The 26,235-nt window shown below is 40.4% G+C and overlaps 1 protein-coding gene across 13 annotated transcripts in view; it reads right to left on the bottom strand.

Moving 5' to 3' along the window:
• Positions 1-25,794, bottom strand: part of GCFC2 (GC-rich sequence DNA-binding factor 2) — a 56,868-nt gene extending 31,074 nt beyond the window's left edge. For 5 of the 13 annotated variants that reach the window (XR_016230253.1, XR_016230254.1, XR_011386510.2 and 2 more), the window contains exons 1-11: positions 25,309-25,668; positions 21,451-21,579; positions 21,249-21,347; positions 16,091-16,315; positions 15,127-15,224; positions 12,377-12,489; positions 9,240-9,426; positions 5,404-5,527; positions 4,651-4,732; positions 3,945-4,057; positions 480-679 (exon numbers count right to left, since the gene is read on the bottom strand). Coding sequence is in view for 5 of the 13 variants with exons in the window: in XM_051842718.3 (XP_051698678.3) it covers positions 480-679; positions 3,945-4,057; positions 4,651-4,732; positions 5,404-5,527; positions 9,240-9,426; positions 12,377-12,489; positions 15,127-15,224; positions 16,091-16,315; positions 21,249-21,347; positions 21,451-21,579; positions 25,309-25,588 (1,650 nt within the window). In the remaining 8 variants the exon portion in view is untranslated. Of the gene's footprint in view, positions 1-479; positions 680-3,944; positions 4,058-4,347; positions 4,733-5,361; positions 5,528-9,239; positions 9,427-12,376; positions 12,490-15,126; positions 15,225-16,090; positions 16,316-21,248; positions 21,348-21,450; positions 21,580-25,308 lie in introns of those variants that run through there. The other 8 variants (XR_016230255.1, XR_011386512.2, XR_011386513.2 and 5 more) reach the window with 5 other exon arrangements.
• Between the last annotated feature and the right edge of the window lie 441 nt (positions 25,795-26,235).

The following is a 26,235-nucleotide window of genomic DNA, read 5'->3' as shown; positions in this document are numbered from 1 at the left end:
CCTACTATGTGCCAGGAATTCAAATACTCTGGTAGGAACAAAATATACCTTGGCTGGGCACATGAAGTAAACACAGAATTTGTTTATAAAAATTCATTTACCTCAAGCAAAATTTACTTTTGGCTCCTTCAGTTCTTAAAAGCATACATATAATTCACATGTGGTTTAGCTTATTAGATAAACAGCAGATGGCCAATTATTATTTGTTGAATGGAAGAGTGGAAATATCTCTGCTAGGCCTAACACAGTATCCAACTCAGCTTGAAGGGTTGACAAACTACCTATTCTTCTTAGCTTAGTTCCTGTACTATGACTCTGAACCTAATCTACAGCAACAGGCATGCATGACTGATGGAAAAAGATAAGGGCAGGTTCCATCCTTCACTTTGTTAAATCTTTATTTCTCTTTTTCTCAGAACTTAATTTTCTTGTTTGTTGAGTAGGCATATCCACCATAATTTTTCACATGTTAAGCATACCTTAAGAGGATTCCAGTCGATTAACTGAGCCCTTATTAGGGGATTTAAAAGCTTTGGTATGTATAAACTAATAAATGCTTCATAATAGGAATCAGGAAACTTCTCTCGCCATTGCTGAAACTTCAATAAAATACTCTGGATGTTACCAAAATCTTCATGTACATCTTCAAAAACTCTCTTATGATCCTTTAAAATGTCACCTGTAAACAAAATAAGACTCTATTATGAATTTTAAGTTTGTGAATTTTAAATATGCTTCCTCATTTGACTATGCAGCCAACTGAACTGAAAACTTTTCTTTGACATTAACATACATACCTATTTTTATTAAAAGTTGATTTGGTAACAAAAGTAAAAACATACTAATAAAACCTACCATTAACTGGGTCCCTGCTATTACACTAAAATACTATACATGCAGTGCCTTATTTTAACACTCTAACTGCTGCTGGCGCTATGGCGTAGCAGGTAAAGCTGTCGCCTGCAGTGCCGGCATCCCACATGGGTGCTGGTTCGAGTCCCAGCTGCTCCATTTCCAACCCAGCTCTCTGCTATGGCCTGGGAAAGCAGTAGAGGATGGCCCAAGTCCTTGGGCTACTGCATCTGCATGGGAGACCAGGAAGAAGTTCCTGGCTTCAGATCGGCACAGCTCTGGCCATTGCGGCCTACTGGAGAGTGAACCAGCCGATTCAGGATCTCTCTCTCTCTGCCTCTCCTTCTCTCTCTGTGTAACTCTTTCAAATAAGTAAATAAGTCTTTAAAAAAAATCTGGAGATTCCTCAGAAACCTGAAGATAACCCTACCGTTCGACCCAGCCATCCCACTCCTTGGGATTTACCCAAAGGAATTTAAATTGGCAAACAAAAAAGCGGTCTGCACCCTAATGTTTATTGCAGCTCAATTCACAATAGCTAAGACCTGGAACCAACCTAAATGCCCATCAACGGTAGACTGGATAAAGAAATTATGGGATATGTACTCTTTAGAATACTATACCGCAGTAAGAAACAACGAAATCCAGTCATTTGCAACAAAATGGAGGAATCTGGAACACATCATGCTGAGTGAAATAAGCCAGTCCCAAAGGGACAAATACCATATGTTCTCCCTGATCAGTGACAACTGACTGAACACCAAAAAGGAAACCTGTTGAAGTAAAATGGACACTATGGGAAACGGTGACTTGATCAGCATAGCCCTGACTGTTAATGAACAACTTAATATATTATCCCTCTTAGTAGTTTTTTTGTCTGTTCTACTTAATATGACTGGTTTAATTCTGTAATTAATACACAGTTATTCTTAAGTGTTGAAAATTAACTGAAATGTGATCCCTGTTAAACATAGGAGAGGGAAGAGATGTATAATTTGGGACATGCTCAAGCTGACTTGCCCCAAATGATAGAGTTAGAAATATACCAGGGGATTCCAATTCAATCCCATCAAGGTGGCATGTACCAATGCCATCTCACTATTCCAAGTGATCAATTTCAGTTCACAATTGATCATAATGAAAGGACTAAGAGTCAAAGGGAGCACATAAACAAGTCTAGTACCTGCTAACACTAACTGATAGAATAAATAAAGGGGAGAGTGATCCAACATGGGAAGTGAGATACTCAGCAGACTCATAGAATGGCAGATGTCCTAAATAGCACTCTGGCCTCAGAATCAGCCCTAAAGGCATTTGGATCTGGCTGAAAAGCCCATGAGAGTATTTCAGGCATGGAAAGCCAAGACACTCTGGCAGAAGATCTCTGTGAGTGAGATCCTAGGGGAAAGAACAGGTCTTCAAAGAAGGAGGTACCTTTCTCTGAAGGGAGGAGAGAACCTCCACTTTGACTATGACCTTGTCTAAACAAGATAAGAATCGGAGAACTCAGAGGGCTTCCATAGCCTTGGAAACTCATGACTGGAGCATAGGGAGATTACTGATGCCATAAACAGGAGTGTCAATTGGTAAAGTCAACAACAGGAGTCACTGTGCACTTACTCCTCATGTAGGATCTCTGTCCTTAATGTGCTGTGCATTGAGATTTAATGCTATAACGAGTACTCAAACAATATATTTCACTTTGTGTTTTTATGCGGGTGCAAACTGTTGAAATCTTTACTTAATGCATACTAAACTGATCCTCTGTAAAAAAAAAAAAAAAAGAAATTATCAACTCCCAACTTGACTCTCACTGGGATTAAACATGACAATAGGTCTGATCTGATTTCATCATCATTTAAAAAAATCATCTATTATTTTTCACTTTATGTTTCTGTGTGGGAGCAAACTGTTGAAATCCTTACTTAATGTACACTAAGCTGATCTTCTGTATATTAAGATAATCGAAAATGAATCTTGATGTGAATGGAAGGGGAGAGGGAGTGGGAAAGGGGAGGGTTGTGGGTGGGAGGGACAGTATGGGGGGGAAGCCATTGTAATCCATAAATCGTACTTTGGAAATTTATATTCATTAAATAAAAGTTAAAAAAAAAACACCCTAACTATCTTCCAACAAGTTAGGCATAACCAATTTACTTAGACAAAAACAAACATCAGATTCACGGAGATAAAAGAATATGCTTATGAGAAAACAGAATAGAACCTTCTCTGAACCTAAAGCCCAGAAGCTTTCAACTACACACATCATTTCTGTTCCTAATACTAAAAATGATTTTACTAAATGCAGTTGTTTTGAATTAAAAGATAGAATGAAAAAAGTATGAGGTAAAAAAATGAAACCGAAATGTTCGTTTCTAACAGGAAAAAAGGCTGAGGGGAAAAACTATGAGGGTACTTCAAGTTTTTGGAAAAAGGGAATTAAGGGGCCGGCGTAACAGGTAAGGCACTGTCTGCAGTGCCTGCATTCCTTGTGGGCACCAGTTCTATTCCCAGCTGCTCCTCTTCCAATCCAGCTCTCTCTTATATTGACCTGGGAAAGCAATACAAGATGGCCAAAGTCCTTGGGCTCCTGCACCCACGTGGGAGACCTGGAAGAAGTTCCTGGCTCCTGGCTTCAGAATGGTGCAGCTCCGGCCATTGTGGCCATCTGGGGAGTGAACCAGTGGATAGAAGACCTCTCTCTCTCTCTCTCTCTGCCTCTCCTTCTCTCTCTGTGTAACTCTTTCAAATAAATAAAGCTTTTAAAAAAGGGGGGATTAAAAACACAAGTTTATTTTGGTACAAAAAATTTTGGAAATCCATGTGTAGTATTTTCATAACATACATCTCAAGAAAAAATCATTTTTGCAACTGTTAATACACTCATACTTTTAACTCCACTTTTCTATGACTTTTTTGAAACATCATCATATAAAGATGCAAGGAAAAGTCTCTAGGAAGAAAAAAAAACTTTATTTTACCTGAACTTTCCTTTTTTTAATGTAGATACATAATTTAGGGCAAATACAGTGAAGCATCTCCTACCATTTCAATACTTTAAACCAAGACATATTACAAACTTGGCAATTGACCTTGGCTGTTTTGGAAGTCAGTCATCTCTGCAGAGGTCAGTTCATCATCACTGGATGTCCCTTCCTGATGGTCACACTTTCCAGAAAGTGCCCTGGTTTGTCTTCGTTTTTCCCTATAGTTTTCAATAAACCAAAATAAACAAAAAGCAAATAGTTCTTACTGAAAACAAATAGTTTAAAACAAAAGGCTAGAATGTTATCATTCATTTTAAATGGCCACAAACACTATCACACTGGCACACAATTATCTCAATTAGGACATTCCCACAGGCTACCCAGATTCTGAACTGGGGTGACAATATAAATAGGACCACCTTCTGGTTATAAGCTTTCATAAGTTTTTCATAAGCTTTTATAAGTTTCTAAGTTTTCACTTTGATGAATGTTTAAAAACTTTTTCTTTTTCCTTTTTTTTTTTTTTTTGGTAAACAAAGCAGTTTTATTGAAAGCAGGGAGCCTTCTGATGCAGCACTCAGGAAGAAGCGCCCAAGGGAGGAGTTGCCCCTACCCAACCCTTTCAATTGGTCCAAATATACCAGTGGGTCTTTATAACAGCTGATGACTGCTAACTAAATTCTAGTTTCACAGTATTCTCACAAATCACTAGGTCAGGTTACAGTTAATTATTTCACAAAATTAGTCATAAAATTATTTAAGCAGTAAAAAGGTACTTGCTCAATGATGTGTCTTCATTTTATATAGCTACCTTCGAGATTCAATCTCTTCCAAAATCCGCTGAAGTTTTTCATCAATAGCCAAGTTTTCATCTGCTGATGTTTCAGCTTTGCCTGTTAATGAATAAAATTGATTTTGTACTGCAAATTCTCAAAAAAGTGAAATTCTTTGAAAATAAAGATAATATCATCAATGTATGTATGTGTGTATGAGTATGAACACATGCACTATGTCTAAATCACATATTTCTTTATGAAGTGAAATTCCTATGTTAACTCCTTATCACAATATTGAGTTATCAAGTTTGGTAGCCTAAAAACTGTACCTTGGCTGGTAAATGTAATTAGTACTTGAGAACAGTAACAAAACTCTCCAAGTTTCTTTCATTCACATTCTTCATCAGTTATCTCTATAGCTTAATTCCAGAAATATGTGCACCAACATCTTATGATTACCTATTTTAGTATGTATCATTGTTATTTATGACAAACTAAATGTCATGTGTTTGAAAGTCACTTAGGTATCTAACAGAGTAAATAGGTCTGTGCAAACTTATCTCAAAATATTCATTAAATGGCAATATAAATATTTTGCTTTAAATACTAAATGATTCAAAGTTAAAATATTCAATGTTAAGTATTTTGGATTTTTGGAAGGGGCTGCAGGAAGGGTTAGTGGAAAATTCACTTAAAGCATTTTATTCGGGAATAAAATTATTTTTATTCCTCAAATAATAATTTACCTTAATGAATATTAAGTCATATTGAACATGAAAAACACTAACGTGATAACTGCTGTAAATGCGTTGATTCATGTTTTAATTCATCTTGCCTGCGTTTCATAATGGTCAAGGCTTGTTTTAACAGAAGTGCATGCATGGATGATTCTATTTCTTGTATGTAGATAATCTGAAATACATATATAAGTAACATTTTGCAGGTTGTCACCAATGAGTCATAAAAAGTATAAAGAAGTAATACTGAGAAAATATGTAAGTAAATGAATATGCTCAACTCTCATAAAAATATTTTTTTAAATTTATTTGACAGGTAGAGTTATAGGCAGAGAGACAGAGAGAAAGGTCTTCCTTCCATTGGTTCACCCCCCAAAATGGCCGCCACGGCATGCCGCTGCACTGATCCGAAGCCAGGAGCCAGGTTCTTCTTCCTGGTCTCCCATGCGGGTGCAGGGCCCAAGCACTTGGGCCATCCTCCACTGCCTTCCTGGGCCACAGCAGAGAGCTGGACTGGAAGAGGAGCAACCGGGACTAGAACTCAGCACCCATAAAAAATATTAATACTATACATAGTACATCTAAATTATAAAACACTTTGTGCCGTATACTGACAAATGTTTTGAATATTAAAAAACAAACCAGCTACCAAATTGCAACAGCTATCATGTTATGGTCATGGATAGGTATGATAGGTAAGAGAAAATATTCTTTGAGACAAAAGAGTAGGAGGAAATGAAGGGGGCAACTCTTTTTTCCCCAGGATGAGCGCATGCACAGCAAGGGCACTTGAACAAGCTGTGGAAATCTGGAAAAATGGAGAATGACAGACCTATCCAGAGACAGGTTAAGAAAGCTGTGAAGCAGATTAGTTAGTTGATTAAAACTTATGTTTCTTGGGAAATAATTCCTTCTACTCCAGTGATGTCCCAAAGCTGCTGCTACAAATACAGCAATGTGTAGGCTGATTTTTTTTTTTTTTTTTTTTTTTTTAAGATAGGCAGAGTTAGACAGTGAGAGAGAGAGAGACAGACAGACTGCCTTTCCGGGCCACAGCAGAGGGCTGGACTGGAAGAGGAACAACCGGGACAGAATCCAGCACCTCAACCGGGACTAGAACCTGGTGTGCTGGCGCCGCAGGCAGAGGATTAGTCTAGTGAGCCACAGCGCCGGCCAGGCTGATAAGATTTTAACAGTCCAATTCGTCAAGGATGAATGAAGAAAATTACACCATAATAAACAAAGAACATAAATATTAAGTGATACTAGAAAGTAGCCAGCTTAAAACAGTTATGGTGGGGTCATAGCTGTGGTGTAGCAGGTAAAGCCGCCTCCTGCAGTGCTGGCATTATATGGGAACCGGTTCAAGTCCTGGCTGCTCCACTTCTGATCCAGCTCTCTGCTATGGCCTGGGAAAGCAGTAGAAGATGGCTCAAGTCCTTGGGCCCCTGCACCCGCATGGGAGACCTAGAAGAAGTTCCTGGCTCTTCGCTTCAGATAGGCGCAGCTCCAGCCATTGTGCCAACTGGGGAGGGAACCAACAGATGAAGACCTCTCTCTCTGCCTCTCCTTCTCTGTCCAACTCTGACTTTCAAATAAATAAATAAATCTAAAAAAAGGCAAAAAACCAAATAAACAATAATAGGGGACAAAGCATACAATTGTTCGGTAACATTTTAATTACAAATGGAAAAACATTGATTTTAATTATAAATTAAAGCCAGCGCTGCGGCTCACTAGGCGAATCCTCCGCCCTGTGGCGCCGGCATACCGGGTTCTAGTCCCGGTCGGGGCGCCGAATTCTGTCCTGGTTGCCCCTCTTCCAGGCCAGCTCTCTGCTGTGGCCAGGGAGTGCAGTGGAGGATGGCCCAAGTGTTTGGGCCCTGCACCCCATGGGAGACCAGGATAAGTACCTGGCTCCCGCCATCGGATCAACATGGTGCGCCAGCCGCGGTGTGCCGGCTGCGGCAGCCGTTGGAGGGTGAACCAACGGCAAAGGAAGACCTTTCTCTCTGTCTCTCTCTCTCTCTCACTGTCCACTCTGCCTGTCAAAAAATAAAAAATAAATAAAAAAATAAAAAATAAAAAAATTATAAATTAAAAATAATATGGAAATAATTCTTAATAGGGAATTATTTTAAAAAGGCCAATCTATTTTTTAAAAAGGACAATTGAAGATCTCAAGGTGAGGACTATACATAAAACAGAAACAGAAACTATGAAGTAAAAGATTCATAAATCTGGTAACAAAACTTTCAAAACATCTCAGTATCAAAAAACCATCACAAAATCAAAAGACAAAACCAGTCAGAAACTTTATATCAAGTAGGATAAAACATTAAAATTTTAAGTTACAAAGAATTATTTATCCTTAATTAAGAAAACAACAACAACAAAAAAGAACAAAGGATGGACCAATCCCCACTATAAACTAAAAAGATAACTGGGCAAAGGAGACAAAACACAATAATTAAAACTATAGATGGCTAATGAGCTAAGGGGTTCTTTGTGATCAAAACACGATGTTTAGATAAAAACAAAATCTTCAAAATTAACAAACTGGCACAATCTTTTGGGAAGACAATTTGTCACTATTCTTAATAAGTTTTAAAAATATTTACACTGAGGGCTGGTGCTGTGGTGTAGTGGGTAATCCCATATGGGCACCCGTTTGAATCCCAGCTGCTTCACTTCCAATCTAGTTCTCTGCGATGGCCTGGGAAAGCAGCAGCAGATGGTCCAACTGCTTGGGCCCCTGTACCTGCATGGGAGACCTGGAAGACGCTGCTCGCTCCTGGCTTCCGATCATTTGGGAAGAGAAACAACAGAGGGAAGACCTGTCTCTCCTCTGCCTCTGCCTCTCTGTAATTTTGCCTTTTAAATATTTCAATAAATCATTAAAAAAAATATTTACACTCAGGGCTGGCATTGTAGCATAGCAAGTTAAGCCATCACCATGACGCCAGCGGTCCATATGGGCACTGGTTCAAGACTGCAATTCTACTTCTAATCCAGATCCCTGCTAATGGCCTGGCAAAAACAGTGGAAAATGGCCTAAGTGATTGGGCTCCTACACCCACATAGGAGACCCAGAAGAAGCTCCTGGCTCCTGGCTTCCACCTGGCCCAGCCCTGGCCATTGCAACCATCTGGAGAGTGAACAAGCAGATAAAAGATCTTGATATCTCTCTCTCTCTCTGCATAACTCTTTCAAATAAACAAACAAAAATCTTTAAAAAAATTATTTACATTGAATATTTTCTTTGACCTCCATTTTTTAGGAATTTGTCTTAAACAGATGAAATTTTGAAAAAAATTAACAAGATTTTATTCAGTGTTAGTTATCAGAGCAAAATAATCCAAAAAAAATCCTAAATAGCCAACATTGAGGGAATGTTTAATAAAATGTTAAAAAATATACAAAAAATACTAGAGAAAAGTAATTAATTGCAAAATTTAGACTTTTCTTTTTTTTTTTTTTTTTGGACAGGCAGAGTGGACAGTGAGAGAGAGAGACAGAGAGAAAGGTCTTCCTTTGCCATTGGTTCACTCTCCAATGGCCGCCGCGGCCAGCGCGCTGCGGCCGGCGCACCGCACTGATCCGATGGCAGGAGCCAGGATCCAGGTGCTTTTCCTGGTCTCCCATGGGGTGCAGGGCCCAAGCACCTGGGCCATCCTCCACTGCACTCCCTGGCCACAGCAGAGAGCTGGCCTGGAAGAGGGGCAACCGGGACAGAATCCGGCACCCTGACGGGGACTAGAACCCGGTGTGCCGGCGCCGCTAGGCGGAGGATTAGCCCAGTGAGCCGCGGCGCCGGCCTAGACTTTTCTTTAACTGAGTGCTAAGGGTGTTTCTTCCAAATAAATGATAAAAATATTTATATTTACCTTTTCATTAAGACAGTCAATTAAATTTTCCACAAAAATTTTCATGTTTTTATAGAATTTATACTTTTGATTTTGATTTGATGAATTCTCTAAGTTCTGGATTGTATTCTTAGAGCTCTTGACATCTTGCAGGTATTTTTCATATTCCCTTAGGTGTGAGCGATGAGTATCTTGTAGTAATGTCAACCTAAATAAGTTATTTTAAATATAAAGTTATATTTATATGTTATATAAATTATTTTATTTTACAAACTTTTCTTTAAAAAGTAGCAGCCTAACAAAAATTTTTCAAAGACTACCAAGGAAAGTGACTGGCAAGTAAGCTCAATTTATTAGACTTGCTGGAGATCACAACTAAGAAGGTCTCAAAGGGGAATGGTGAGAAAAGAAACAGGTTTTCAGAGGCCAGAGCTATTCTTTTAGAGTTAAAGCTAACAGGTTAGGTTTTTAGGCCAGGAGTGATCAGAATTTATAAACCAAGTGAATTGCAAGCACACTTAACAGCATTATATTTGAAATACGAGAAGCCATGTAGCATCGCTGTTAGATCAATTTGTGGTTCTCTTTGGAATACAGGTATCTGAATGAGCTGGTATTAAAACCATCTGAGCATGTAATGGTTTGGTACAATATATCTGTTTTGTTTTTCATAATGGTTTTGGGTTTACTTGTCATTAGAATCTGATATCCCTTGGAGTACATTCCATTTCCTCTGTTGCTGCTCTGCTGCATTTCCCCATATGCTGTTATATTAAAGACAGCCCATTTTCTTTCAGGTCTCATGACTATCACATTTATCAATCAATGTTATATGAAAAAAACTGTCAAATATGATGTAATAAAATTCAATTATCCATCATATGAAGGGTCTTCAAAAAGTTCATGGAAAACATGTATTACAAAAAAGTTATGCATTAATTTCAAAATGGTTTTGCAGCAAAATAAGTTTTCTTCTCTTTTTAAAAAGATATATTTACTTGAGAGGCAGTTAGATAGAAAGAAAGAAGTAAATAAATCTTCCATTCACTGGTTCACTTCCCAAATGGTTGCAACAGATGGGTCTCAGCCAAGTTGAAGCCAGGAGCTAGGGACGCCCTCCAAGTCTCGCGGCAGGGTCCCAGATACCTGTGCCATCTTCTGCTGCTTCCCCAGGCTCATTAGCAGGGAGCTGGAAAGGAAGTGGAGCAGCCAGGACTCAAACTGGCACCTATATGGGAGGCCAGCACTGCAGGTGGTGGTTTAACCTACTGCCACAATGCTGGCCCCATAAATTTATCCTTTAATTTCATTTTCCATTAACTTTCTGAAGTACCTTGTACATCTACACTTGTAGAGATACACATATAGACCACTTCTGAAGGAAACAAGAAACTGGTTGTAATGGTTTCCTAGAGTAAGGTGACTTCATTTTCTCTGTTATCCTTTTGTGCTTTTTTTTTTTTTTTAAACCATGACAATGTATTCACTTTTTAAATTAAAGAATCTAGGGGGCTGGCACCATGGTACAGTAGGTTAATCCTCTGGCTGTGGTGCCGGCATCCCATATGCGCACCAGTTCTAGTCCCTGCTGCTTCTCTTCCAATCCAGCTCTCTGCTGTGGCCTGGGAAAGCAGTAGAAGATGTCTCAAGTCCTTGGGCCCCTGCACCCACATGGGGAACTGGAAAGAAGCTCGTAGCTCCTGGCTTTGGATTCATGCAGGTCCGGCTGTTGCGGCCATTTGGGGAGTGAACCAGCAGATGGAAGACCTTTCTCTCCGTGTCTCCTTCTCACTGTAACTCTACCTCTCAAATAAATAAATTCTTTAAAAAAAAATTAAAGAATCTAGTTTATACAAAATAAGTTACAGTGCAGTTAAAAGTAACAAGTATCTATAATAAATATTTATTTCACTAAAGATTGCTATAAAATGTCTTTTTTACATAAAATATTCATACACATGTACAAATAAGAACAAATATACTTTAGGATGCAATGTGAGGAATAAAGTTACTTTGAAGATGATTTACAGAAACAATACCTGGGAATCTACTCTCAGGTACTAGGAAAAATACATCCTGAAAAGCAATAAAGGGGCTGCCACTTTGGTGTAGTGGTAAAGTCACTGGCAGCAGTGCCGGTATCCCATATGGGCGCCAGTTTGAGACCCAGCTACTTTACTCCTGATCCAACTCTCCGCTTTGGCCTGGGAAAGCAGTAGAAGATGGCCCAAGTCCTTGAGTCCCTGCACTGCACTGGAGACTTGGAGAAGCTCCTGGCTCCTGGCTTCAGATCAGTGCAGTTCCAGACCTTGCGGCCAATTGGAGAGTGAACCATCGGATGGAAGACCTCTCTCCCTCTATGCCTCTCCTTTCTGTATAACTCTTTCAAATAAATAAATAAATATTAAAAAAATAAAAAAGCAATGAAAATATTGCTTAAAAAGACTTGTTTTGGTACTATTTTTGTAACAAAGTGTTAAAAGGACTAATTAAATTGTAATCTTCATACTTGTTTTTTCACATCAATTTATGGTATATTCTCTGTCCTGCATAGGACAATACAAAATACAAAGAGTTAAAATAACCTGTAATAGGGTTTACCTTAGTTTTAGAAATAATACCACCTATAGTAAGACTAATATTGTCTCCTTCAGAGATAAGAACTGATAGAATAAAAGATGTGTGCTTTAGAAAGGCAATCTGTAGCAAAAGTCATAAAAACTGGAATTTTTCTAGGGACAACTTTCCCTGGAAATATATTTTAAGCAAAAAACTAACATATTAAAAGACCTACAGGAACAAAATGTTCCTTAACTGTAGCATTTTCTATTAATAGAGAAAATTTGAAAATCAAAATGTCTAACAGAGAAATAAGTAAATTAGCATCAATTTTATGAATAACTGCTTTAAAGAAACCTAAAGGCTATCTAACAAGGTAGCAAATGCTTATAAATCATATAAGTAAAAGGAAAACTGGGATTTGTGTTTACTGATTTTCACCATATAATACACAGACAAAAAATGCCATCGGTTGTGTTAGTATGGCAACACTGAGGACACTTTTTTCTTGCAAACACATTTATTAATTTAAAATAATATAGTGCTCTCACTGTTAAAATTCTAAGATAAATGGAAATTTCAAAATGAATATTACTCACCTCGTATTTAGCTGCTTCTTTATAATTTCTAAATTTACTGGTGGAAATGAAATAGAAGTGTCAAACTTCTTAGTTTGAGATGCCCCGCTGTGGGAAAGGTCTATTTCTCTTCTCTAAAAATAATGTGAAAATTTATTTCTTAGAAATCATTTAATTTACCTTACAAATATCAGTAGCACAAAGGAGACAGGTTAATCCAAGATCTCTTACAGTTCAAAAATCCCATGCCTCTGTAATTTTTCAGTCACAATAAATCTTTTTAAAATGAAAACATTTTTAAAATTTGGAATTTTAAATTCATTATGTAAGTGGTAAATTTAAACCTGGTCTTTCAAAAGTTTAGTCTTCAAGGTTTTTTGTTTTTTGTTTTCTGTTTTTTTTGTTTGTTTGTTTTGTTTTTTTTTGACAGGCAGAGTGGACAGTGAGAGAGACAGAGAGAAAGGTCTTCCTTTTCCGTTGGTTCACTCCCCAATGGCCGCTGTGGCCAGCGTGCTACAGCAGGCACACCGTGCTGATCTAAAGCCAGGAGCCAGGTGCTTCTCCTGGTCTCCCATGCGGGTGCAGGACCTGGGCCATCCTCCACTGCATTCCTGGGCCACAGCAGAGAGCTGGACTGGAAGAGCAGCAACCGGGACAGAATCCAGCGCCCTGACTGGGACTAGAACCCGGGGTGCGGGCGCCGCAGGCGAAGGATTGGCCTAGTGAGCTGCGGCGTTGGCCTAGTCCTCAAGGTTTTTAAAGTTATCTATTTACAATCTAATGTTTCTTAAAAAAGAAAGTTGTGCAGTTTTTGACGCAGCAACATTCCTTGGTGAGTGTTATTTTTTGTGGTACAAACAGCTGTCTGATTAAATTCACACTTACTTCTATTACAGAAGTAGCAATCGGGGCTGGAGCTGTGGCCCAGAAGGTTAAGCCTCTGCCTACAGTGCTGGCATCCTACTTGGGTACCAGCTCGAGTCTTGGCTGCTCCACTTCTGATCCAGCTCCCTGCTGATGCACCTGGGAAAGCAGCGGAAGACGGCCCAAGTACCAGGGCCCTCGCTCCTACGAGGGAGACCTGGAAGAAACTCCTGGCTCTTGGCTTCAGCCTGGCCTAGCGGCAGCTGGTATAACCATTTGAGGAATGAGTCAGTGGATGGAAGATCTCTCTTGATCTTTCTCTCTCCCTCACCCCACTCCCGGCTCCTCTATTTTTGCCTTTCAAACAAATAAATCTTTAAAAAAAACGAAGGGAAAAAGAAGAAGCCATTTAACTCCAACTCCATTCTATTCAATGAAAAGTAAATGGAAATTTAAGTATGCTGGAGGTTTCTAGGTAAAGTTCTTACTTTTCTTTAAGCCACTGTTATTTGGGATTTCTGGTACTCGCAGAATAATGCATTTCTCACTGATAACATGGTGCATTTCTCATCTTGTAACATGGTGTATTTCACATTAGTGTCCTCTGGCTAATCACAGCTCACCATCGCCCTGCTTGCAATGTTCTTAAAAGACAGCTGTATTGTGTATATTATGTCCATTTTCCAGAAGATTATAAACACCTTCCATTTCTTGGGACCCTATCATTTTTAACTTTATAAAAACAGACAATTTATACTGTGTGGAGTGAGTGATTAAAGTTTAAGAAAGTGGGCCGGCGCCACAGCTCACTAAGCTATTCCTCCGCCTACAGCGCCCGCACCCCAGGTTCTAGTCCCGGGCCGGGCACCGGATTCTGTTCCGGTTGCTCCTCTCCCAGTCCAGCTCTCTGCTGTGTCCCAGGAGTGCAGTGGAGGATGGCCCAGGTCCTTGGGCCCTGCACCCGCATGGGAGACCAGGAGGAAGCACCTGGCTCCTGGCTTCAGATCGGCGCAGCGTGCTGGCCGCAAGGCGCCGGCCATAGTGGCCACTTCGGGGGTAAACCAACGGCAAAAGGAAGACCTTTCTCTCTGTCTCTCTCTGTCTAACTCTGTCAAAAAATAAAAAAATAGAAAAAAATTAAAGTTTAAGCAAGTGTGAGCTTTAAAACAAACAAGAACTATACTTGAGGATAAAAGCCTGAGATTTTGGACTGGCGCTGTGGTGTAGCAGGTGAAGCCGCCTCCTGCAGGGAGCATCCCATATGGGCACCGGTTCAAGTCCTGGCTGCTCTACTTCCAATCCGGTTCTATGCTATAGCCTGGGAAAGCAGTAGAAGATGGTCCAAGTCCCTGGACCCCTGCACCCGCGTGGGAGACCCAAAGTAGCTCCTGGCTCCTATGGTTCCCAATTGGTGTTAGAAGGTATTCCAGCAAATTCAAAGGAGTGTGGTGAGATGTGACTGGATGGTGATCTCCAAATGATACACCAAAATCTTAACCCTGAATGTGTGAATATGACCTTATTTGGAAAAAGGGTCTTAGTGGTTATAACTAAGTGAAGGATATTGAAATCATCCTGGATTATCTGGGCGGGCCCTAAATCCAATCATAAACGTCCTTATTAAAAATACCAGAGCAGACACAGAGAAGGTTATCACATGAGGACAAAAGTAGTGAAAAAGACTTATGAAGTTACAAGTCAAGGACCATGTAAAGCAATCAGAAGTTGGAAAAAGCAAGGGAGTATTCTTTTCCAGGGTCTTCAGAGGAAACATAGCCCAGCCAACACACTGATTTTAGATTTCGGGCCTCCACATTGTGGGAGAGAATTGCTTTCAGTTCCAGAGTTTGTGTTAATTTGTTACAGCGGCTACAGAAACATAATTCACCTGGTATACTTTTTATTACCTGTATGGTTTTAATTGCTTTCCTCATTTGTTGCTGTTCCCAAATATCTTGATTTTCACCTTCATGGATTTCTTCACTTGTGTTTTCAATTCTGCTTGCTAGGGAAAAAAAATAACATATAAACATTCAATATTTTTCATTCTAATCTGCACAGCTAATACTTCTGAGGGGTTTACTATATGCAGGCTTAGTATCATTTTCCTTATTACTTATTCTTCACAATAATTCTGGGAAGAAGGTATTATTATTGCCTTCATTTTACAAATAAGGAAACTAAGATACTGGGAGATTAAACAACTTCACAAGGACTCTGGTGAGGCTGCAGTAATCAGACTCTGAAACCTGCATTCTTATAACCCCACTACCCCACTCAAAATATCATCACTACACACATGGGAAAAACTAGCCAATAATGAAATGCTTGGTTTTCTTCATCAAAGATCTCTCAATTCTTACCCAATAATTCAAACACTGAAAATAATTTCTGGGTTATGAGAAACCAGACTAATTTTGAAAAAATATTATTCGAAGTAACAAAAACCTTAGTAAAACATGTAACAAATGAGAAATGTGAAAATAATCCTTTGAGACTTAAGTATTATTGATAGAGGACATTTTATTTATGGCAGGATAGATTTTAATGCATGACACCTATAGAGTCTCTGTAGATGCTTCTATGTAAGAAAAAACATTTTTTCTAAAGGTGTCACAATGATTGTTTCCAACACTTAAAAATAATACACACCACTATTTTTTTTAATCTGTCAGAAAACATTAAGTGAGGGTTAGGCATTAGCAAACATCATTACACATGCTCTTTAACAACATTCTGATATATATTTTAGACACTACAATGTAATAGGCCAAATTTATATTAAATAAAAACCAACATGGGATATTATAATATTACGTTCTGATGAAGAGTGATCTTATCTTCAGATTAGTGTGTAAGATAAATACATACTTGTCTCTTCAGCCATTCTCTGTCTAAGTGTTTGAGGCTTTGGGGTAAATGGTATTTTTGTTTCAGCATCATCAGGTTCACTCTCAGAATTCTCATCACTGGCCCCCTTCAGACCAGAGATGGTGGAGCTTTGCTTTACATCCAAAGAAATATAATCATCTTGGGCCCTGGCCAATTCACGTTTTCTGCGGGCTGCCTGAATGAAAGCTGCATCAGGGATCTTCACTGAAAGAAACAAAGAGGGGGGCACTGAAAACCAAACACCAGCAGAAGTAAGTGTTCCTCTTGTTGGGCAAGAAAGACATCATTTTCACTAAGGTTTTCATGATTTTGATACATGCAGCTGCAATAAAGGACTCAAAATCGACAATAAAGGAAGAAAATTAATTTAATAGATTTTAAATATAAATTACAATTTACAGAAATAAAGCAAACATAGAAGTATCAGAAAACATACTGACACCATTTCACTTTGTCTCTTAATTCTCTTACCTACTAGGCATTACTATTTCTTGAGAGCTAGCTATTTCTCACGTCTCGAAGCACTGAGATTGTAAGGGTAGGGATGTGGAGAGGCTGAGTGGAGAGGCCCGCAGTGAGAACTGTATGAATCAGGAGGACAGACAAGTGTGAATCAGCAAAGTAGGAACGCACCACACTATGACAAACTGCTCCTCAGGGACACCCATGTACATAGGGACTGAGAAACAGATGACAATCAAGTCAATGCCAGGATCTGGAAAAAGTCTTTTTTAAGATGTATTTTATTTGACAGGCAGAGTTGGGGGGGCGGTGGTGATGAGGAAAGAGAAAGGAAGAGAGAGAAATATCTTCCACCTGCTGGTTCACTCCCCAAATGGCTGCAATGGCCAGAGCTGGGTGAGACCAAAGCCAGGAGCCAGGAGCCAGGAGCTTCTTCTGGGTCCCCACATGGGTGCAGGGGCCCAAGCACTTGGGCTGTCTTCTGCTGCTTTGCCTAGGCCATTAGCAGAAGGTGGATAGGAAATGGGGCAGCCAGGACATGAACTAGCACCCTATGAGATGCCAGCACTGCAGGCGGCAGCTACTTGTTACTCCTCGCTGTCCCCCGAAAAAGTATCTTCTTAAGAAAAACACCACAGTAAACAAAAGGCTAAGAGAAATTTTCACCAGTTCAAATACTTTAAAAGTCTTGAGATGTCAAAGCATTGAAGCTCAAGTAACATTTTCTAAATTTTCCTATAAATTGGTGCAAATTCCTTGAAAAATGAAAACACGTCATATGCTTAGAGAGATATACAAATGCTGTAATGTTTGAAACAACACAAAGATTCCATAAACTGCAGATCAATAAACTTGACAACAATCCAAGGAAAAATAAACATTGCTTGAGTTAATCACAGAATAATAATTGGTGATCATTAGGAACCAGGACCTATGAATCAAGAACAAGGATATCAAATCAAGTAATTTAACTTTTTTTCCCCCCAGGAATGTTTAGGGCAGGAGGGGGTGAGCAATTTAAATGGAAACAATGATACTCTATTTGTACAGTGCAGAAAGGGCATTAATAGTCGTTTTCTTTCCTTTTTTTTTTTTTTTTTTTTGATAGGCAGAGTTAGACAGTGAGAGAGAGACAGAAAGGTCTTCCTTCTGTTGGTTCACCCCCCAAATGGCTGCTATGGCTGGCGTGCTGCGCCGATCCAAAGCTAGGAGCCAGGTGCTTCCTCCTGGTCTCCCATGCGGGTATAGGGCCCAAGCACCTGGGCCATCTTCCACTGCCTTCCCGGGCAACAGCAGAGAGCTGGCCTGGAAGAGGAGCAATCGGGACAGAATCCGGCGCCTCAACCGGGAGTAGAACCCAGGGTGCGGGCACCGCAGGCAAAGGATTAGCCAAGTGAGCCACGGCGCCGGCCAAGTGATTTAACTTTTTATAGACTAGTAATTATTTAACTGATATCAGGGAAATGATAAAGGTTAGGTATCTCTTCATCCTGAAGCATTTAACATTTGGATTCTTTCCTTGTAGATTATATTAAAATAGGTGAGGTAAATCATATAGTTCATTGAATTTTTACATGGTTGAAAATAACTAAAAATTATTGATTATGAAGTAGTGACCTGCAACCAGAGAGCTCTGTACTTAGTTTTGTTGGCTTAATGGGTCTTATTTTGATGTGCATGAAGATGACATGTCTTAAAAGCTGGGATTCAGTTAATACAATCTAAAGCAAAATTAATATTCAAAACTGTTACATCAAGTTACGTCAGCAATTTTTTTTGTTTTTGAACATTTTAAAAGATCTATTTATGTGAAAGGCAGAGATACAAAGAAAGGAGAGAGAGAGACAGAATTTCTATTTGTTAGTTCATTCCCAAATGGCCCAACTGGCAGGGCTGGGCGAGGCCCAGTGGGTTCACTTGTGAGATCCTAGTGCTAAATAAAGCTGATCCTCTCATGCTACAATAACAAAGTAAAAGTTCAATGGAGAGAATATTTTCTCTGCCCTGTTTTTCCACATCCAATTGGCAGCTCAATGATTTCCATGGAGGAGATGCTGGACAGACTGGAGATGAATTAATTAAGCTAGCACACTTTTATAATAGAATATTTTTACAGATTTGTAACTCATAAGTATTTTCACACACATCATACTCTGTGATACACAGTCATCTAAAGCACAGAGTCAACCATCATCTTCCTCTGGTAACAAGTGGCCTCTGCCACAGGGAACATTTCAAGGCAGATATTCCATTCTCATAGTTCTGAACACAAAATAAATGCACTCCTATAAACCAGTCCTTAACATTATCACAATCCTCCATCTTTTCTTCTACAGTCAGGACATCCCTTGTACTTCAAGGGTTCCTCACATGGCAAGTTTTCAACTTTTAATCACTGTTTCCCAATGAAGTATTGAGAAAGGGACACTTCCTCACTGACCTGAACTATCCTGCAGTCTTCAGGACGTTTATCATTCCTGTCTCCAGGGCACTATATGCCAGCAACATCTCAATCACTGATCATTAGAAAACACCCCTAACACTTCCACACACTGCCCTCTCTCCTTAGGTGGGCAGTGCTGCCAACACTTAACAACTGCTAGCTTATACTGTTTAATCCACCATCTTCTATAGCACTACTGTTCAACACTGTGGCCACTAGCCAAATGTGACCACTTAAATTTAACTAAGTTAAAAATTCAACTCATCAGCTGTATTGGCCACATTTCGGGAGCTCAATAGCTGGCTATGGGTATGTACTAGACAGTAAAGATGCAGAATTTTTCAATCAATGTAGAAAATTCTATTGGACAGTGCTTCATCTGGAATCTAAACAAAAAAAAAAGCTTCAACTGTTTACCAAACTTCCACTTGTAATACTGGTTTTATCACTCTGTACTTCTGTATTCATGAACTTGGATAGAAAAAAAAAAAAAAAAAAACTATGGGGGTTGGTTTTGTGGTTTGGAGGGTTAAGCTGCCACCAGCAGTGCCAGTAACCCACAGGGGCATCGGTTCAAGTCCTGGCTGCTCCACATCTGATCCAGCTCCCTTCTAATGAGCCTGGGAAAGCAGTGGAGGTCGGCGCAAGAGCTTGGTCCCCTGCACCCAGGTGGGAGACTCCAAGAAAACTCCTGGCTCCTAGCTTTGGCCTGGCCCAGCCTTGGCTGTTGTGGACATTTGGGGAATGAAATCAGAGGATGGAAGATCTCTTTCTATGCCTCTCCCTCATTCTCTCTGTAACTCTGCCTTTCAAATAAACAAAATAAATTTTTTTTTCTTAAAAAGAATAAAACCTAAAAGGCTACAGATTTACTGGCTACTATTATTTAATGGATTATAAATAACTTATTACTGTTAAGTCCCTTAAAATATATTTTAATGATTATAATTTCAATATAACTTATTTCCTTTCTGAAGCTACATATGTGTTTTCTCAGAAGAGGTCTTAGGCTTCACTAAACTGAAAAGGACTACTCAGCACAGAACAAGCTGCAAACTCTTGAGGCGATCCAAAAGGTCTTGGTCACAACTCTCTCTGCCGCTTCAGCGTACAATCAACCATAGATGAGTTACCAAAAGACTGACAGTGTGTTTTGATAAAGCTTTATTAACAAAAACTTCATTAACAAATCTGTAAGCCCACAGGTGGTAATTTGCCAACTTCTAAACTAGACTATTTCAAAACATAAAAATGGTCTCATCATCTTTTTGTATAAAATCTCTATACATGTCACTCCAATTTGTTCCTCCTGCTTTGTTTCTTTTTCTTAAATTCTCAATTAAATATCTTTAAAAAGAGCTATTTTAGGGCCGGCGCCGCGGCTCACTAGGCTAATCCTTCGCCTTGCGGCGCCAGCACACTGGGTTCTAGTCCCGGTCGGGGCGCCGAATTCTGTCCCCCAGTTGCCCCTCTTCCAGGCCAGTTCTCTGCTGTGGCCAGGGAGTGCAGTGGAGGATGGCCCAAGTCCTTGGGCCCTACACCCCATGGGAGACCAGGATAAGTACCTGGCTCCTGCCATCGGATCAGCGCGGTGTGCCAGCAGCAGCGCGCCAGCTGCGGTGGCCATTGGAGGGTGAACCAACAGCAAAAAAAGGAAGACCTTTCTCTCTGTCTTTCTCTCTCATTGTCCACTCTGCCTGTCAAAAAAATAAAAAAAGAAAGAGCTATTTTACCATTTCTTAAAAATTTTTATTCATTTATTTGAGAGGCAAAGGCAAGATATACAGAAAGAGAGTACCAACCTGTTGGCTCACTAACAGCCAGGGGTAGGTGCCAGGGCTGAAGCTGGGAGCTGGAAACTCAACCTAGGTCTCCCTTGTGGGTGGCAGGCACCCAATTATTTGCACTATCACTGCTGCTTCCCATGGTTTGTATTAACAGGAAGCAGGAGCCAAAAGCCAGAGTCCACAATTGAACTCAGGTACTTTGATGTCCTGACTACTTGGCTAAATTCCCACACCCAGTTATTTTTAGTTCCCTGTACCCCAGTTCTGCCCCATTTTACAAACAGTCTGATCTTGGACTTGTTATGTGATGGAAACAAGCATTTTTGGCACTGTGACAATCATACTTCACTAGAATTTGTTGTGTTATCAACAAAAAGAATCTCTGGTATAGAAAATATTGATACTTGAAATAAAATTTTTAACAAAAATTACAAAAGCCACCAACCTGCTGGAGAAAATCGTTTTTCCAGAGAGGTAGAGCTGTCAGAAGATGGACTCTGATCATTCTTGCTTTCTGAGGAGTGATAGGTTCCATCCTCTTCCCCTGTGTAAAGATCAATTATTATAGATTCTAACAGGACAGTTTTCCAATATAACAGGACTCAAAGTATTGCAAACTTCTTACCAAAATTACAAAAGCCACCAACCTGCTGACCAATCAAGCTTTTCTGCCAGACCACTGGAGCTGTCAGAAGATGGACTATGATTATCTTTCCTTTCTGAGGAGTGATGGCTCCCAACCTCTTCATCTGATGAAAGATCAACCACTCTGGATCCTGACAGGACATTTTTTCAATGTAGCAAGAAAAAAAAAAATACTGGATTCAGTAATTAGAATTCTGAATACTACCTGGCATTTGCACAACAGGATATTTTAATCCTACTCTATATAGTTTAAGCAGACACACAGATCTTTCTCCAACTCTTGGATTTTCTGGTTTAATAAAAAAGACGTCCCCTATTTGTGTTATGTATCTAACAAAATGTTTTCCAAGTTTGCAATGAAAAGAGGCAAGGGAACATTAGTGAAAAAATAAAGGGATAGAAACTGAAGTAGTATCTAGAAAAGAAAAATAGTGGTAGTGAATAACCTGAAAAATAAAAAATATTTAATGTACACTTACTATGTGCTAGGCACAATGAAATCTGTGTTATAAGACTTACTTCATTTAGTCACTGTGACTATAAAAAGTAAGTATTAGTGATGAGGAAACTAAGGGTTGAAAGGATAAATACAAAGTAAATACGGAAGCAGGGCTTTCAATCTAATTCTAGCTAACTCCAGACTTTCTCTTTATTATACCGTATTAATGGTTGGTGGCAAGAAATATTGTAGTAAACACTGGTCAAAATTAAAGCATGGGTCTATCTTTTCAGTGTGTGATTTGGGGAAGGTTGCTTAATATGTTAAACTCTAATTAAGCAACATTAAGAAATAAAGAGGTGTTGTGAGAATTGAATGAAAGGGATTGTTCACAATGATTCTGCAATCTTCATGAAAAGTCTTAAAACATAAGGCCACAGAGTACATTTACTTTAAAATTTTACCTTAATTACCTACATACAGTTCATAAAGGTCTAAAGTAAATCAAGACTTACAAGACTAAAGGAGGGGCTTGCACTATGGTATAGTGGGTAGACACCTGCAGTGCCAGCATCCCATATTAGCCCCGGTTCAAGTCCTGGCTGCTACATTTCTGATCCAGCTCTCTGCTGTAAAGCAGTAGAGGATGGTCCAATCCTTGGGCCCCTACACCCACCTGGGAGACCCAAAAGTAGCTCCTGGCTTCGGACTGACCTGGCTCCAGCCATTGCGGTCAACTGAGGAGTGAACCAGCGGATAGAAGACCTCTCTCTCTCTCTCTCTACCTCTCCTTCTCTCTCTCTGTAACTCTTTCAAATAGCTAAATAAAACTTAAAAAAAAAAAAAAAGGAAATATAGCTGTAGCTCACATTTTTGCTAGGTAAAGCAGTTTCTGACAACCCTACCTGTTCCTAAAATGGATTAACATTAACACAGTGGTTCTCAAAACACAGCCCATCAAGCGGAGATTCCCAAGACCCTTTCAGAGGGTCTGTGAAATCAAGATTACTTTAGTTATAACACTAACGTGATATCACTGTGTTGGTATCTATACAACAGAGCAAAGGTAGTACTCGGTGAAACTGCTATTCACTTAGCCTCAATCAAGGCTATGACAAAAATTTAACATAGCAACCACACTGCATTCTTCATCCCTACACACTGGCAGGGGAAAAAAGACAGTTTCACTTACAGTCTGTGGTGAAGCGATGAAAACCTGCCAATCTTAGTGAGTCTTGACCCTTGAGCATATACACCTTTTTAATATACTACATAACAAAATAGAAGTACAGATAAGGTACTTTTGCTGCAGACTAAAAACAGTGACTGCCTCTAGGAAAAGCACTTGTGTGCCTGAGCTACAAGCTGAACCAGTCACTGTTTTCAGGGAGAAACTCATGTTACTTGAAAGATCTGACCGGCAAAAAAGTCAGGCACGGCTATCCGACATTTTTCTCAAATTGAGTTGATGAGTGCCTTTCACTTCAGAATTAGACACTTCAAATGAAAATTGTAATTTTGGGAAACTTAGATCCTTCACTGGGAATCTGACAGTATCCCAATCCTTAACAATTGATGAGATCAGTGTTAATGGTGATTTTTTGAATTTGTATAATAAAATGCACATTTGCAAGGTCTTATCAAATGAATATTTCCCAAATAATCAACAAATGATGCCTCCAATCATGTGTGGGTAAAAGATCCATTGCAAATGCAATATAGACCAATGGATGTTAATGTAAGAGAATCAAAAATCTAGTAATATGTTTTAATATTCCAAGTTACAACTGATGCTTCAGAGATTACATTGCCAAACTTTGTTGTAACACTAAAGCAGAGCACCTCAATGATCTAGAAAGGCTATTAAGTACTCCTGTTTGACTTTTTCTCAAATATTTCAAGCAGCTCATGCGAATGAATACAGATAACACCATGAGAATTCAACTACTCTTTAGTCAGACACTGAAGAAAATACTACTCTCCCATTTTTCGCAAAATATTTATTTTTGCATAAGTTCTAGTATGGTAATAAAAGACTGACCTCACAGAAATGAAAGGCCTTTGGGATCTTAACCTTCTTAAAAAGTTGTATAAAGAGGGTCCAAAGACCAAAGAGTTTGAGAATCACTGTTCTAGAAGGCCAGAGAAAGGCAACCCCTGGCCTACATTCTCCCTATCACCAGATAACTGATAAATTTTAGGGTAAGAAAAAAAATCATCAAAACTTTAGAACAGATGATCACAAGAAAGACTGAGAAATCACTACATCATGAACCTGGAGAACACTGTGTTTGATGAAGTAAGAGGAACACAGAAAGACAAATAAAAAAAGATCTCACGTGAAGATCCTAAAAAAGTAGAAATCACAAAACCAGAGCAGAGTGAGGGGGCGAAACGGCTGTGTAATGGGACAACTGGTCAAAACACACAAATCTTCAGTTAGACAAGAGGAGTAAGTTCAAGAGAGTGACCTACTGTGGTACTTTAAAACTGCTCAGGGTAGACTTTCAGTGTTCTTACCAACAAAAAATGCGAGGTAGTGTTTAGGTCAACTAGCTCAATTTAGTCACTGTATGCATATTTCAAAGCATCAAGCTGTGTTCCATAAGTATACTCAATTTTTGTCAATTAATAAATAAATTAAAAATCACTCAGATCATTTTAATGGTAACCAACAGTAGGAAGAAAATTTTGAAACCTCAGACTAACCAAAAACTATACTCCACAGTAAGCTACAACTCCAATTGAGGGCAGCACGTTGTATGTAAACAATTGTATGTCGCTGGAAACCTATAGTTAAAAACCCAAAGATAGTTGAAAACGCAGATATTTATAAATGATCACACTGTATTCCATAGTTACTGGTACAGTCTCAATTCTCTACTGACCTACTCGGTGTTGCAATTATTTCAGTTTTTGCTTATTTGATGAAAAAAAGAAAAAAAAAGCAAAAACAGAACATTCCAAAGGCTACCATTTAGCTGCTTCTAACGTACAACCCTGATCAAATGATTTCTAAAAAAGTAACTTTGGCAAGTTCCAAAAGGTACAAGGAACTTTTGACTACTCAGCAGCATTAGGAGTTATTTCACTCCTGAACGACGATTTAGGTTCTTCGTAAACATCAATGACTACTCTACAGCCCTGTAACTGGCGAGTCCTCTGATGGCCACCCCAAGGTGCCCACTACTCTACAGCCCTGTAACTGGCGAGTCCTCTGATGGCCACCCCAAGGTGCCCACTACTCTACAGCCCTGTAACTGGCGAGTCCTCTGATGGCCACCCCAAGGTGCCCAGCATGTAGGCGCAGGCAGCGGGCGAGGGTTCGAGCACCACGCCCACGACTCTGCGCGGCTGGCGGCCAGCCCTCGGTGATGGGCACTTCTAAAGATCCAGCGCCCCGGCCCGCCGCCCGCGTCACCTGGGACGCCCGAGCCGCCAAAGGCGCGGAGAGCTGCTCCCGCGGCGCGCCGGGAAGTCGCCCACACTCGGCCCCGGCCCCGGCCGCGAGGGCCCCGGGCCCTGGAAGGCCCTTCCGCCTCCTCCGCACGACCTCTCTCAGAAGGCTGGCTTTCCTCGGCAGGGCTTGCGGCCGCCTGCTCCCTCAGTGTCCCGGGCTCAACACCCGGCTCCTCAGCGCCGTCGCTGTCGCTGTCGTCAACTCGGCGCTGCCGGAAAGTCCTCTTGGGCTTGTGAGCCATAGCCGAGAACACAGCCTGCGTCCCCACCGGAGCACCCACCGGGCTCTCCCGCGCCTCCCACGCCCCCGCCTACCTAGCAAGCTGCGCTTGCGCGTCCGCTCTGCGCGCCATCGCCGCCGGCCTCGTCCGCGCATGCGTGCTTCGCTTCCCGGGTTCTGGGCCGTTCTGTAGTGTTCTTGGGCGCGAGTCTGTGGAGATTAATCGTTGCCGTCGTCGGGCTAGGCTTGGGGGCCGTCTCGGAGAGCTGCTCGCTGCTGAATCCCACAGAGAACAGTACTAACTCGCGCCCGCATCTATGAAACAGGCGCAGTGCTCGCTGTTGTGGACCGGGACTGCACACTTGTGTGCGCGCGAGCGCGTTTGTGTTGGTGGGGTGTTGTCTCTTGAGAGATGAACTGTAAAATGTACGCGTTAATGATAAGCACACGGGTAAGCAGAAATCAAACGATTGGTCTCAGGCGGCAGGGCCTTGAGAGAACCTGGTGAAATGCATTGGCCCATAAAGAACTATCCAGAAAAGGATGTTTCGAAAGGCGCAATAGCACAGCTAGGGCAGCTTGCGGGATATTCATTAATCTCTCTACCGGGAGGAAGCCTCCACTATGAATTTGGAGTGGGTGGTCCACTTGGGATGGGTCTGGCTCCAT

Source organism: Oryctolagus cuniculus, chromosome 2 (assembly GCF_051225735.1).
Source record: "Oryctolagus cuniculus isolate XC-2025 breed Fujian yellow rabbit chromosome 2, ASM5122573v1, whole genome shotgun sequence".
NCBI lineage: Eukaryota > Metazoa > Chordata > Mammalia > Lagomorpha > Leporidae > Oryctolagus > Oryctolagus cuniculus.
This window is presented reverse-complemented; position numbering and strand designations above follow the sequence as displayed.